This window comes from Schistocerca piceifrons, chromosome 1, assembly GCF_021461385.2.
Source record: "Schistocerca piceifrons isolate TAMUIC-IGC-003096 chromosome 1, iqSchPice1.1, whole genome shotgun sequence".
In the NCBI taxonomy this organism is placed as follows: domain Eukaryota; kingdom Metazoa; phylum Arthropoda; class Insecta; order Orthoptera; family Acrididae; genus Schistocerca; species Schistocerca piceifrons.
This window is the reverse complement of record NC_060138.1, coordinates 619,125,425-619,141,273: the sequence shown is the minus strand read 5'-3', so window position 1 is coordinate 619,141,273 and position 15,849 is coordinate 619,125,425. Positions and strand designations below refer to the sequence as shown.

The 15,849-nt window shown below is 38.2% G+C and overlaps 1 protein-coding gene across 1 annotated transcript in view; it reads right to left on the bottom strand.

The window, feature by feature from the left end:
- Positions 1-15,849, bottom strand: part of LOC124804222 (arrestin homolog) — a 98,133-nt gene that overhangs the window by 46,818 nt on the left and 35,466 nt on the right. Inside the window, exon 3 of the mRNA XM_047264736.1 lies at positions 12,252-12,430. Within this exon, the coding sequence (XP_047120692.1) occupies positions 12,252-12,430 (179 nt within the window). The remainder of the gene's footprint in view (positions 1-12,251; positions 12,431-15,849) is intronic.

Below are 15,849 nucleotides of genomic sequence, written 5' to 3'. Positions count from 1 at the left end.
CAACATTGTGAATAATGACCTCTTGCTGTCTATTGCTAAAGTAAGAGGTGAACCAATTGCAAGCTACTCCCCGTATTTCATAATGGTTCTACTTCTGGAGCAATATTTTGTGAGCAACACAATCAAACACCTTAGTTAAATAAAAAAATATGCCTCATGTTCAAAACCTTTTGTTTAACCCATCCAGTACCTCACAGAGAGAATATAGCATTTTCAGTTGTTAAGCAATTTCGAAGGCTGAACAGTACATTTGATAGGAAATCGTGTGATATAAAATGATCAATTATCATTACATACACAGCCTTTTCAATAACTTTAGCAAACACTGATGGCATAGAAATAGGTCTAAAATTGTCTACATCATTCTGGCAGCAAAGGACATTATGGAAATCGCTCATGACGAAGATGTCGAAGCATATGCCTACGCGGACGACATCGTGATAGGCTCAAAAAACTTAAAGAAAATACAGGAGAGTATAGAAGACGTGGAAAAATGGTGCAGAAAACACAAGTTTGTAATCAACACCAACAAAACGGAAATGATGGTATTCAGACCAGGCGGGCAAATCCCAAAAATGACAAGAACTGCACTACAAGGAAAGCAAATATCTATCACAAAAGATTACAAATATCTAGGGATAACACTCCAGCCGTCCGCAAAGTGCTTCACTAAACACACAACAGAGAAAGCGACACAGGCCATCAGAGCGATAAACGAAATAAGTTCTATCAGAACACTAAATCTAGACACAGCCATGGCACTCTTCAAAGCAAAAATAATACCGATACTGGCTTATGGGATAGAAATCATATGGATACACCTAAATGAAAAGAACTTAGAAACATTGGAAAGAGTAAAAGCAACCTATATCAAAAGAGCATTAGGGGTAGCAAAAACCACAAGATCAAGATTAGCCTACCTTCTCGCCCGAGAATCTTTCCTCATCTAGGATCTAAGGACAATGTTCTTACTTCCCAACACATCAGCATCGGAGAACCTACTAAGATCACTACTCAAGAAAAGAGAGGAAGTACCAACGGATTCTATGGATCCGGGGCCATGATCGACCGCACTTGGACAGCAGCAAATTTTGAGATGAGACACATACTTACAAGACTCGCAGTACACGGATTCCACCATGAAATTTGTGCAAATACAACATACCATGAACCGTCAAACCTTTGCAAGTGTACACTATGTGGACAGACTTGTGAGAGAGACCATATAGAAACATGCAACAAGAGGACCAGATCAATTAGAGACTATGCAATAAATGGTTCAAATGATAATCTGTTATAATACTTGCACTGAATGTAATCTACTAAGAATTATGCAGACACTCAGTACATCCTTGTAATTCACTCTCAAATGATTGTAATCTAATGTATAACTATAATGGCTATTTTGCTGCAATAAATCGTTTATGAAATTGTCTACATCATCCTTTTGTCCCTTTTTATAAAGCAGCTTTACTACTTAGTGCTTTAAACGTTCAGGAAACTGACCATTCTTAAAGGAAAAATTACAAATATGGCTAAATACAGGGCTAACATCTGCAGCACAGTACTTTGTATTCTGCTAGGCACTCCATCATAACCATGCGTCTTCAGTGATTTAATTATTGACTCAATCTCCCCCTTGTCTGTATCACAGAGGAGTATTTCAGACATCAATCTCGGAAAGGCATTTGCTAAGAAAGTTATATGATTCCCTGTAGAAACTAATTTTTTATTTAATTCACCAGCAGTGCTCAGAAAATGATTGTTAAATATTGTACATGTATCTGACTTACTAGTAACAGAAATATTTTTACTGAAAACTGACTTTATATCGTCGAACTTGTGCTGCTGACCAGACACTTCCTTCACAATGGACCATATGGTTTTAATTTTATCCTGTGAATTAGATATTCTATTTGCATACCACATACTCCTTGCCATCCTAATAACATTTTTGAGAACCTTACAATACTGTTTATTATGGGCTACTACAGCTTGATTGTGACTACTTCTAACATTTTGATATAATTCCCACTTTGTTCTACATGATATCCTTATCCCACTAGTCAGCCACCGAAGCTGCCTTTTACTGCTACTATCCCATTTAGTATGTTCTAATGGACAGCAACTCTCAAAGAGCATCAGAAATGTGTTATGGAAAGAATTACATTTATCATCTATGTTATCGACACTATAAACATCCTGCCACTCTTGTTCCTTGACAAAGTTTAAAAAAACTCTCTATTTCTGTTGGATTGACTTTCCTACATAATTTGTAATTAAATCTGGCATTTGTTTGAGTACAAAAGCCTTTTAGTGTTAAAATTTGTGCATCATGGTCTGAAAGGCCATTCACCCTTTTACTAACAGAATGCCCATCTAGTAATGAAGAATGAATAAAAATATTGTCTATGGCTGTGCTACTGTTGCCCTGCACCCTAGTTGGAAAAATCTCAGTCTGCATCAGATCATATGAATTTAGGAGATCTACTAACATCCTTTCTCTTGCACCATCATACACAAAATTTATACTGAAATCACCACACATAACTAATTTCTGGTACTTCCTACAAAGTGAATCAAGAGCCCTCTCTAGCTTGAGCAGAAATGCAATTATGTATATGTGGTGTTTGTTCTTTTAGAAATGTGCAAAGTCCCATGTTCAACAATGTGTGCTAAACAGCGTGCTTTGAAAGACTTCTGATTGCACCAGCATTGTACTCTGTCATGAAATCTCCACAAATCACCATCTGCCCTGCTTTATGGGGTGAGCAAGGCTCCAGTCTCCACATTATGTGATGAGGCACAGGTGTCCAACAACTCATCACCTACTCATGGTTTCATTGTCTTTCAACCACTTTCCATGTATGCTTATGACAGTGACCTGAGACACTCATTCCCAGGTGTTGAGCCACAGCAATCTTTGCTTTCTCATTGTCTTTGGTGTCAGTAGATTTCCCCGTTTATGGCCACTATCATCACTAGGATGATTCCCCAATCATCTCTATTCTACTTTTATGTGTTCTTTACTGTGCCATGTGCCCACAACACAAGTAGCAATCAGTCTCATGGTGAGTAGTGGTCATATTGATCTGGCTCATCAGTGTACATGTATGGTTCACTAATATTAACACCTGTCAGCTCCTGACTTCTTTGAAATTGCCATTATTACTTTTTTCTTGAAGACTTGGGAATTTTGTCTGTTTAATATATCTTGCATACCAGGTGGAACAGTTTTGTCATGGCGTATTCTCTCAAGGATCTCAATAATTCTGAGGGAATGTCATCTACTCCATGTGTCTTGTTTTACCTTATGCCTTTCAGTACTCTGTGAAATTCCTCTCACAGTACCATAACTCCCCTCTCATCCTTACCTATTTCTGTTTCCCTTTCTGCGATATTCTGTTCAAGTTCATTTCCACTGGATAGCCCTTCTGTACAGACTCCAGAAATCATTGATAAAATCCATGATATGGTGAAGGATGACAGGAGAGTTAAGGTGTGTGAGATTGCTAGTGCTGTGGGTATCTCGAATGAATGGGTACATAATATTTTGCATTACCATTTGGACATGAGAAAGCTATCTGCAAGATGGATTCCGTGATTGCTCACGCTTGACCAAAAACGGAATCGTGTGAAGTGTTGCAAGGATGGTCTGCAGCTGTTCAGGAAGAAACCACAGGACTTTAGGGATTGTTTCATCACTGTGGATGAAACATGGATACATTAATATACTCCTGAGACCGAACAACAGTCTAAACAATGGGTTACCAAGGGAGAATCTGCACCAAAAAAGGTGAAGACCATTCCTTCAGCTGGAAAGGTTATGGCGACTGTCTTTTGGGATTCGTAAGGGATAATCCTCATCGACTATCTGGAAAAGGGTAAAACTATTACAGGTCCATATTATTAATTGTTATTGGACTGTCTGAAGACTGAGCTCCAAGAAAAATGGCGACGATTGGACTGCAAAAATGTCCTTTTCCATCACAACAATGCACCAGCACACACCTCAGCAGTTGTGGTCGCAAAATTATTGGAAATAGGAGCCCAACACGTTTCACATCCCCCCTGTTCTCCAGACTTGGCTCCCTTGGACTGCTATTTGTTTCTCAATTTGAAGAAATGGCTGGCGGGACAAAGATTTTATTCAAACGAGGAGGTGATTGCAGCAACTAATAGCTATTTTGCAGACTTGGACAATTCCTATTATTCGGAAGGGATCAACAAATTAGAACAGCATTGGATGAAGTGTATAAGTCTAAAAGGAGACTATGTCAAAAATTAAAAAAGGTTTACCCCAAACACGTAAGTGGTTTTTATTTTTGCACAGACTTTTCAAACACCCCTCGTAATAGTGCAACAGTACTCACAGATATTTGCACTTTCCTTCTTTGGGATTGTAATTAATATATTTTTCTTGAAACAATCCTGTTGGACAAACATTCACAACTGAGCATTATACCAAAGGTTGAAAATACCGCTTCAGTTGTAAAGTTCTTTTATTATCACACGACTGGTTTTGGGCTTTCATACGCCCATCTTCAGGTGTCGTAACTTGGTCCTGTGTCCTCCAAGTGCTGCAGTAGCTGTGTACAAGGCATGGTGTGCTACCTATGAGTGCAGAGCAGGCTTTTTGCTCATAGGTAGCACACTGCGCCTTGTACACATCTGCTAAGGCACTCGGGGGTCGCAGCACGAAGTTATGACACCTGAAGATGGGCGTATGAGAGCTCGAAACCGGTCGTGTGATAACAAAAGAACTTAACAATTGAAGCAGTATTTTCAACCTCTGGTATTTTTCTTGAAGCCTGAAAGTATTTCCGTTGCACATCAGGTGCAATAGTTTTATCTGAGCTGGCTCTCCCAAAGATATCAATAATTCTAAGGGAATGTTGTCTACTCCAGGTGCCTTACTTCCACACAAGTCTTTCAGTGTTCTGTCAAATTCATCATGTAGTATCATATCTCCTATCTCATCATCACTAACTTCTTTTCTTTCTATTTGATTTCTTCCCCACTATACAAGGGGGATACCCAAAAAAACTGGAATTACTTTTTAAAAGCTATATATAAACAACCATATCCCCTTTAACATACTCTCCATTAGAATTAATACATTTGTCCCACCAGTGTTTTCACTGTCTGAAACATTTTTTGTAGGCATCTTTAGAAATGGCTGACAGCTCCTCCCTTGTTTTTTTCTTAACTTCAGTGTTGTCAAATTGGTGTTCTTTCACGTCCTTTTCATGCATGGGAATATGAAAAATTCACACAGAGACATATCAGGCAAGTAAGGTGTGTGGGGCAGCAGAACCATGCCATTTTTAGCCAAAAACTGTCTAACAAAGATGGCTGTGTATGCAGGTGCGTTGTTGTGGTGGAAGAACCAGTCTCCTGTTGGCCACAAATAGGGCATTTTTTATGAATTCTGTTGTACAATCTTCTTAAAACTTCCAATTAAGAGGTCTGATTGATGGTCTGACCTGGGAGAACAATCTTTTAAACATTTTCATCGATTTGGGCAGTTGATGGGTGTGCAGAATAAGGTTTGTCATCAATTGATATGTTGCCATTTTTAAATTGAGCAAACTACTCGTACACTTGAGTTTTTTCCGTACCACATCTTGGTAAGCTGTTTTCAACATTAGAACAGTTTCAGCAGCATTTTTACAGAGTAGAAAACAAAATCTTACAGCTGCACGTTGTTCACTAAAACACGCCATCATAAAAGACGAAACAAGAACAAAACAGTGCTAGCAAAAACAATCACTGCAGATGAACAGAACAAGCCAAGTCAACATCACAGGCAGCATTGATCTGGCAATGAGTTGCACCATACCTCAAAAAGACCCTCTATATATCTTTCCATCTTTCATCTTTCCCTTCTTTGCCTAGTACTGATTTGCCTTCTGAGCTCTTGATTAATCCGAGGGCCTCTTAAATCTTCTTATAGGTGATATCTGTTTTTCCCCTAGTTCTGCTTTTTCCTATAGCCTTGTGTTTTAGACATTCCCTTTTGCATGCTTCACTTGCCCTAATTTTATATTTTCTGCTTTCATGAAATAAATTCAGTACCTATTGTGTTATCCAAGGATCTCTACTATGCCTTGTCTTTTCATCTATGAGATTCTCTGCTGCCTTCACTATTTCATCTCTCAAAGCTATCCATTTGTCTTCTATTGTATTCCTTCCCCCTGTTTCATTCTGACATTGCTTAATGCTCAACAACATCTTGTTCTTTCCATTTATCCACATTCCATCTCCTTAAATTCCAACCTTCTTGCAATTTCTTCAGTTTTAAACTGCAGTTCATATCCAATAAATTATGGCCAGAGTCCACATTTGCCCCTAGAGATGCTTTAGAGTTTAAAATCTGGTTTTTGAAAATGGTGTCTTGTTATTACATAACCAATTTGAAACCTTCCGGTGTCCCTTGTTCTCTCCCCATTTACAACCTTCTTTCATGATTCTTAAGCCATATGTATTCCTTTTTGTCTGCTTTGGCTTCCATACTTTCGTATTTTCTCCTTCCATCAACTAAATTCAGTATATTCTGTGTTATTATTAAATTATGCCCTATGCAAAATACCACCAGGTGGCTCCCTCTTTAATTCCTTTCCCCAGTCCATGGTTTGCTATTATTTTTCTTTCTCTTCCTTTTCCTACTACTGAATTTCACTCAATGATTACGATTAAATCCTATCTGATTTTGTGTTGACAACCCTGTAGTGAGGTGACCAGAAGTCTATTCTTCCTGCTGCTGAAGTTCACTAATTCCAGCTACATCAAATGTCAACCTATCCATTTCAGAGTTTAAATTCACTAGCTTATCTGCCCAATTGAAGTATCTAACATTCCGTTCTCAAACCCATAGAATGCCAGTTTGTTTTCCTAATGACACCATCCTTCTGAGTAGTTCCCACCTGGAAATATGAATGGGGGACTATTTTACCCAAGAGGATGGCATCATCATCTACTCATACAGTGAGCTGCATGACCCCAGGATGTATAATGGCTGTAGCTTCCCCTTGCTTTCAGCTGTTTGCAGTACCAACATAGCACTTTGATTGGATTCAGGGACTGCAGTCATGCCTATATAAACAGAAAAGTGTACCACACCTGGTAGCTGTTCTTGATAGTGATGAAAGAGATAGCCAACAAAAGCTTGAGTGTTATATTCGAATTGACAGGCTTGAAAACTGAGAAGATTTTATTCAGTTATACAGACTGCTGTCCCAGCAGCTAGTGGAAACGCTAGCTGTTTTAATAGTTAGGAGCTACCCAGCATACATAAAGGAAAATTCACATCCAGTATAAGAAACTACGATTAGGAATTTAAAGTTTGCATTCTCTTCTAGCCATTCCTGCTTCACCATTCTGCACTTGCATCAGTCTCATTTTTTAGATTACTATATTTCCATTTGCTTGATTTATTAGCCCCATTTTTATATTTTCTCCTGTCATCAATTAAATTCAATTTCTTGTGTGTTGTGCAAAGATTTTGACTCATCTTCTGGTTTTGTCTATTTGATCCTCAGTTGCCTCCACTGGTTCATCTCTCAAAGATATCCATTTGTCTTCCATGGGATTTCTTTCCCCACTTGCTGTTGACCATTGTGTAATAGTCACTCTGAAAACCTCAACAGCTAGTAACTCTTTTGCTATATCCAGGTCCCAGCTTGGTAATTTCCTATCTTTATGTAATTTTTGAAATTTTAATTTACAGTTAATAACCAAAAAAATGTTGTCAGAGCCTAGATCTGGATCTAGAAATGTTTTGGAATTTAAAATCTGATTTCTACATCTCTATCAAAGATTGTGGTGTCTCCCTCCAGGTTTCTTCCACATATCTCTACATCTACATTTACATGACTACTCTGGAATTCACACTTAAGTGTCTGGCAGCAGGTTTACTGATTCAATTTTTACACTTGGACAGCTTGCAGGAAAAACAAACTTTTAAATCTTTCCAAGAGCCTGGCAGAGAGTTTACTGAAGCATTTTTACGCATTTCCCTATCAGTCCACTCTTGAACACCACGCGGGGAAAAAAAAAAAACTTAGATCTTTCCGTGCAAGCTCTGACTTCTCTTATTTTATCACAACAATAATTTCTCCCTATGTAGGTTGGTGCCAACAAAACATTTTTGCACTTGGAGGGGAAAATTGGAAACTGAAATTTCATGAAAAGATCTAGCTATAACAAAATACACCTTTGTTTCAATAATTTGCATCCGAAATTGTGTATCATTTCTGTGACATTCTCTCCCCTATTTTGTGATAATTCAAACCAAGTTGCCCTATTTTGAATCTTTCTGATGTCTTCCACCAATACTATCTGGTAAGGATTCCATACTGCACAGCAATACTCTAACAAAGGATGGACAAGCATGGTGTAGACAGTATCCTGTAGATTTGTTGCATTTTCTAAGAGTTCTGCCAATAAGTGCAGTATTTGGTTCACCTTTCCCCAACATTATCTATGAGGGGCATTCAATAAGTAATGGAACACATTTTTTTCTGATAGCACACTGGTTTTATTTGGGTTTCCAATACACAATATTATTCCCCACTCTTTTAGTTACAAAGCTCTATTTTTTTAACATAATCTCCTTTCAACACAATGGCCTTATTCCACCTTATGGAAGGACCTGTATGCCTGCATGATACTTCTCTACTAGTCAATGTCAGAACCAATATATAGCTGCATCAATAACCTCACCATCATCCATTTACTGCTTCCAGCAGAGTGTATCCTCCATTGGGCCAAACAGATGGAAGTTGGGAGATGCAAGATCCAGGCTGTAGGGTAGTTGAGAAAGATAAGTCCAATGAAGTTTTGTGAGCTCATCTCAGATGCCCAGACTTGTGTGAGGTGTTGAGTCATCATGGAGAAGTTTGTTTGCACTTTTGTAGCAATGAACACACTGAAGTCATCCCTCCAGTTTCCTGAGGGTAGCACAATACATTCAGAGTTGTTCATTGAACCACAAAGGAAGACATCATTCAGAATAACCCCTTTGAAGTCCCAGAAACCTGTTGCCACGATTTTACTGGCTGTGGGTGCAACTTTGAACTTTTTCTTCGGAGGAGTGGTGGCATGGCGCCACTCCATTCCATGGAGTGCCGATTTGTTTCTGGTTTGAAGTGATGAACCCATGTTTCATCACTTGTGATGATTTTCATCAGAAAATTGCCACAATCAGCCTCATAACATGCAAATAATTCTGCTCAGGCCTTCTGTTAGGCGGCAAGAAACCCACTGGGCACACACTTGTGAGTACCCCAACTGATGGATTAGTGTGTCAGCACTACCAACAGAGACATCCAGATGTGTGACGAGATGTTTGACAGTGATCCATCAGTCACCTCCTATGAGTGTGTTGGATGTTCCAACACTATAGGAGTCATAGCTGTGTGTGGCTACCTGGCATGTGGAAGATCAGATGGGTTTGCATGACCTTGTTGCAATGATGACAGACAGCTTGCCCAATAACTCACTATGCTTCTGTTCACTGCTAGGTCTCTGTAGGCATTCTGCAAGTGCCAATGAATATTTTTGATCCTTTGGTTTTCTGCCAAAAGAAATTCAACAACAACTCTTTGCTTGGAATGCACCTCATTACTGACACCATTTTGAAGGCTTTGTATAGTACTGCAACCTATCAGAACTTCATGAAACTATAGAGGCTGAAATGGGAATATTCGATGCTATCCCACAACAAATTCTGTAATTTTACAACTGAAATTGGCTGAGAATTGCATTACTTACTGAATGCCCCACATACATGACCATTCCAATTTAACTTGTTCATAATTGTTATCTGTGGGTAGGTAGTTGAACTGACAACCTTTAGATTTGTGTGATTTATTGTGCAACTGAAATTTTCTGGTTACTCTTGTGGATGACCTCAAACTTTTCATTATTGAGAGTGAATTGCCACTTTTTGCACCCTACAGATATGTTGTATAAATCATTTTGCAATTGGTTTTGATCTTCTGATGTCTTTACTAGATGGTAAATGACAAAATCATCTGCAAACAATCTAAGATGGCTCCTCAGATTGTCCCCTAAATCATTTATATAGATTATAAGGCCTGAGGGAACACCAGATATCACTTCTGTTTTTCTCAATGAATGCTAAGGAGGACCACAGGCTACTTCATAAAGTGTGTAGTACAGCATATTTACTGATTTGAAGAATATAACACAAAATACAGAAAAATAATTACTCTTTGAAAAAGCTATTTACTCTTTGACTTTTTAACTTTATCATATTTGTGAAAATGCTTTTATTGTTTGATTTGTTCTACATAATATGATTCAACATAATGAATACAATGCTTATACAGTCCTTCTGTATTTAATCCATACCTCTATACTAATACCAGTCACAAGCCCATCACATTTTTATAACTACTTTTTTTGCATTCTAATTTACTTAACAGCTCTGCTCATGTGGTTAGTGTCATAGACTCACAATCACGGGTTCCCAGGTTTAATTACTGCTCGAGTTGGGTTTTTCTACCTGCTTGAGTCGGGTTTTTTTCCCTGCTTGCCTTTGGATGAGTGCATTGTCCTTTTTTTCTGCTCACATCTGGATATGTGCCTTGTCCTCAACATCATTTCATCATCATTGACATACAAGTCACCAAAGCAGAATCAAATAAAAAGACTTGCACCAAGCTCCCGAACTTTCCAACTGGGGTGTCCCAGACAATAGAGTCATTTTACTGATGCACAAGTGCAGCCATGGGTAACAGCTAGAATACAATGCTTGTACAATCACCAAAGTGTTTAATCCATGCCAATTCATACTTTCATACTAATACTATAAATACAAAAGTAACTCTGTCTGTCATGTTTTCACGACTGAATCGCTGAACCGACTTCCATGAAATTTAGTGTGAGATAGCTTGAATCCTGCTGAAGAAGACAGGCAAGCTGCTCTGTAAAGTGTGTAGTACAAAATATTTATTGCTCTGAAGAATATTACACAAACTAAGGAAAAATATTTATTCTTTAATAAAGCAATTTACTCTTTCACTTTTAAACTTTATCGTATTTGTGATGTTGTACATAATATGGTTCAATGTAATCAGTACAATGCTTATTCAATTCTCAATGTGTTTAATCCATAATTTAACACTAATACAAGTAGCTCTCTTGTTTTGTTTTGACAAATCTACTAATGAACAGATTCCAATGGTATTTGGTATGGATATAGCTTGAACCCCGAGGAAGGCCATAGGCCACTTTAGAAAGTTGTATCTTTTTTAGTGTTATTAACTTTTTTAAATATGGTACATGTGAGTGACATGCACACAATGCTGGCATGATGGTTGGCGACTCTTGGTGTTTATAGATTATTCTGTGACAGTGCAAATCCAATGTTACTATGTGTGTGGTTTATGATATTGAATTCCTGCACCACCTGTCATAGTAGGAAAGTTTTGGTGGAGATACAACAATAAAACTGGACAGTAAGCCTGAGAACCATATTTAAAACTGTTATTATAAGCCTCACAAATGTAAATCTGAGTTAGCACTTAGTTCTAAGAGAGCTCAAGTTGTAAAAATTACTCAAATCCAACAAACCTCAGAGCAATCTCATGATCACTGGAACTTGGGACACAGACTGTCAGGTGGCCTTAAGAGCTTAAGAGACATTAGAACATTCACAAGCCCATCATATTTTAGATGCAGGCTGTCACACCTCTCTTACAGCTTCCAAGATGCTTGAAGACTCACAATGTTGGCATCATTTAAAGGCTGTATGACAAACAGAGAGTCACACCTTTACACGTGGAGAGTGGGAGGCTTTTCATGAGACTGCATTTGATTACACTTTATTAACTGACTATGTTAATCATAAATTAGTCATCACAGGAGGATGGAGCATGCATTTAAAATGGAAGAGAGAAATAGTTGGTAGGTGTTGCTCTGGTGGAAAAATCTCATGAACAGTACTAGGTGACCCAAAGACACCCCTAAAAACTCTACTTCTGCACAAATGTAAAGAATTGAGGCATTTTAAATATAATTAGAAAATATAATGTATCCTTTCAGATTCAACATTCAGCAAACTAATAGAAACACTTCCATTATGTACCTACACATTGGCATTGCAGACATTTTTTAGATGTATATCACTACACCACAATATTGTTCATCATAACAAAACTAATAATATGCGAGCAAAGCAGCGGGTAACAACTAGTATAATATAAAAACCAAGTGTAACACACCTTCTGTGAGTTCGGTCAGTTTCAGAATCTCCAGAAAAAACTTTCACAAAATATTTCACACCACAGGGTTCACCTTCATCCTCTCTTCCGGGTTGCAATGTCACTGATGCTGGAGCATTTGGTGGTAGTGTGAAGGTAAATGGAAATGCATTTGGTCCAAGTTTCTTTATGAGACGTTCCTGTAAATACCACATTTTTGACTAGTTATTGTAAACATCATAACTTTTTAAGATATTTATTGTCTCTCATTTACTTTCAAGCTAATATCGAACAAAAATATTTTCCATCTACAATCAATCAAATTGTTTTGTCCAACTAAGTGTTATATTACAAGAATGTGTTACTTAATGTCTCTGAATCATCTGGAAATTCTAAAAGAAAAAATCATACTGAATGGTAAAGGAGGCCTGGGCCCTGTCTATGATTATCATCATGGTAAAGAGGTAAATGCACCAAAGGCATGGATGGGCTCCCAGTTTCATTAACTAAGTCACTTTAACCTTTCATGAAAATGCTGGTATTCACCCATGCAGCAGAATGAGATGACTTTAGTGGTGTATGAAAGCAATCAGAGAGTAGATTATAGCTGTTTTCTGGTACTCTCTGGACCAAATGTGTCATTTTACCTCCTTGTTTACTTAAACCTCCTACAGAGTTAGTACACCTAAAACTTTTGCAGTATTTTCTAAACTTCTTAAATACTTTTGAAGCTTATTCAATTTAAGCTATTTGGTGCCTGATGTTAAAAGTTTTTGGCTATTTTCAGTGCTTTGCTATGTGTGACCTAATTTAGGCCACACATATGAAATTTCTATAGAAATATCCATTTGTTTGTTTACTCACACTATACTGTACTTATATGTGAAAGTAAATCTTAGACAAACACCTTTCTAGGAAATCAGAATGTCACGGCATATCTAGCCGGGATATCTGTTAAGTAACATACATAATCCATTGCTTGCTTAAAGCTAAATACAACTTAAATAAAAATGTTATTTACATGTAATTTTTAGCCTTTGGTGTGTTCTATGTCATATCTGTAGATTCTCTTGCTAAGATTCTACAATATGTTAATAGTTTCATGATAGCTACTTGATATTATCATTGTGAACTATATCTCAAAGAGCATTCTATTTATATTCTAAGACGTTGGTTTTCATTTCCATTCATTGTAGCCACTGCGACTCTGTCATCCACTTTCATGGAAATAAAGCAGTGGGGCACATGGTCAATTTTTTGTGGGAGGGAGAAGTTTGGTTGATGCCCCTTTATAGTGACTCACTAAGACTGAATATTGGACATTTATAAACAGACATTAGAGTTTTGTTGGACAAATCTTTCCGATGTAATTCTGATGTGGTATCAGTGTTTCATCTCTTGAAAGAATTTTGTATGAAAGAAGTTAAAATTGTGCCAGACCAGGATTCGAATCTCTGTCCCTGTATTTATTTAGTGGGTAGTGTGTTACCAATTACATCATCTGAGCATGACACCCAGACTAGCACAAAGTTTCAACTTGTCACGAGCAGTTCTTATTTACTTCCAAATTCTGCAGAAGCTCTCTCATTATTCTGCAAGACTTCTTTGCAGCAAATACTCTGCTCAGAACTAAGCCAGAGGCCATGAGTAGGTCAAAATTCCATACTTGATCACACAGAGGAGATGATGAGTCACAAACAGGCACAACAAAAATATTGCTATACGTTTATGTGAATTGCGAGTGGGCAAGTTGTGCTTTAGTGAATATTTGTGTGTTTTCTGCTTCAGAAGAAGACCTTCTGACTGAAAACTTAAGGTATGACAATTTTTCCATTGTGCCTGTCTGCAACTCAATGTCTCATCTATATGGTGGAGTAGCAAGATATCCTTTTCATAATATTGTCTTGATTCCATCATGGACTTTCCATTGCTTGATTTTTTCCATACTAGATCCTTTCTCTTGGAGTTGCTAGCCCCATCATTCAGGAAGAAAAGGGGAGCAATTCTGTATCAAGAGCAGAAAATCAATGGAAGACTATGGCACAAATGTTCTAACATTGTTATTGACTACAGTGAACTGTATTGGTTAATAACAGTCTTGGTTGCAATTTTAGTTTTTTTATTTTTCAACGACGTAGTTCATGGTGTGGGTTCCTGTAGTCATGTCCTAGTTCATGAACCATGGACAATGTATGAGTGGCCAAGTAAGTGGTCCCGACAGTCGGGTTACCAGTTACTTTGGAATAAGGCTGGGCATCTCGGACATATTCTGAGTTGTGGTCACCTTTGTGCTCATACGGCAAAGACTACCAAATCCACCGGTTAGTCCCTCAGCCATTAGGGGTAAAACCCAATGCGACTCGGGGCAAGTAAGGCTAGCAACCTGCTTCCCTGGTACTTTAAATATGATGCTGGTAACAATCAGAGCAAAATGCTTTGGACCTTTGGAGGTGATGGAGTCACACCTCTAACTGACAAACCAGGGACTCCTAAGATACGACTTGGCAAACAAATGGTAATGAGATGGGGAGCTATTAATATCAATGGGGGCTACTCTGGGAAGAAGGTAGAGCTGGCAGAGGCTGCAAGTTAGATGGGGCTGGACGTTTTAGCTGTTAGTGACATTTGGGTAAGGGGTGAGAAAGAAGACGAAGTGGGAGAATACAAGGTCTACCTGTCAGGAGTCAAAGCAGGAATAGCACAATGGGGTGTAGGGCTTTACATCAGGAAAGAAATTGAACCCAGCATAGTTGCAATAAGGTATGTAAACGAACGACTGATGTGGATAGATTTGACAGTGTCTAACAAGAAAATTAGGATTGTGTCAGTATATTTGCATTGTGAAGGGACAGATCAAGATAAGATGGATAGTTTTTATAAGGCACTCAGTGATGTAGTTGTTAGAGTAAAGGACAAAGACAGTGTTCTGCTCATGGGTGATTTTAACGCCAGGATTGGAAATCGAACAGAAGGGTATGAAAAGGTTATGGATAAATTTGGAGAGGATATGGAGGCCAACAGTAACGGGAAACAACTCTTGGATTTCTGTGCCAATATGGGCTTAGGAATCACAAACTCATTTTTTAAACATAAGAACATTCACCGGTATACTTGGGAAGGCAGGGGAACCAGATCTGTCATTGACTATATAATAACAGATCAGGAATTCAGGAAGGCTGTGAGGGACACATGTGTATTCAGGGGATTCTTTGATGACACTGATCATTATTTAATCTGCAGTGAAATTGGGATTGTGAGGCTGAAAGTGCAGGAGGTCAGGTCCATATCTAGGAGGATAAGAGTGGAGAAACTTCAGGATAAGGAAATCAGGCACAAGTACATAACAGCGATCTCAGAAAGGTACCAGTTAGTTGAATGTAGTCAATTACAGTCATTGGAAAAGGAATGGACAAGGTACAGGGACACAGTACTAGAAGTGGCTAAAGAATGTCTTGGAACAGTAGTGTGTAAAAGTAGGATGAAGCAAACAGCTTAGTGGAATGACATAGTCAAGGCAGCCTGTAAAAGGAAAAAGAAGGCGTATCAAAAATGGCTACATACTAGAACTCAGGTAGACAGAGAAAGTTATGTTGAAGAAAGAAACAAAGCCAAACAGATA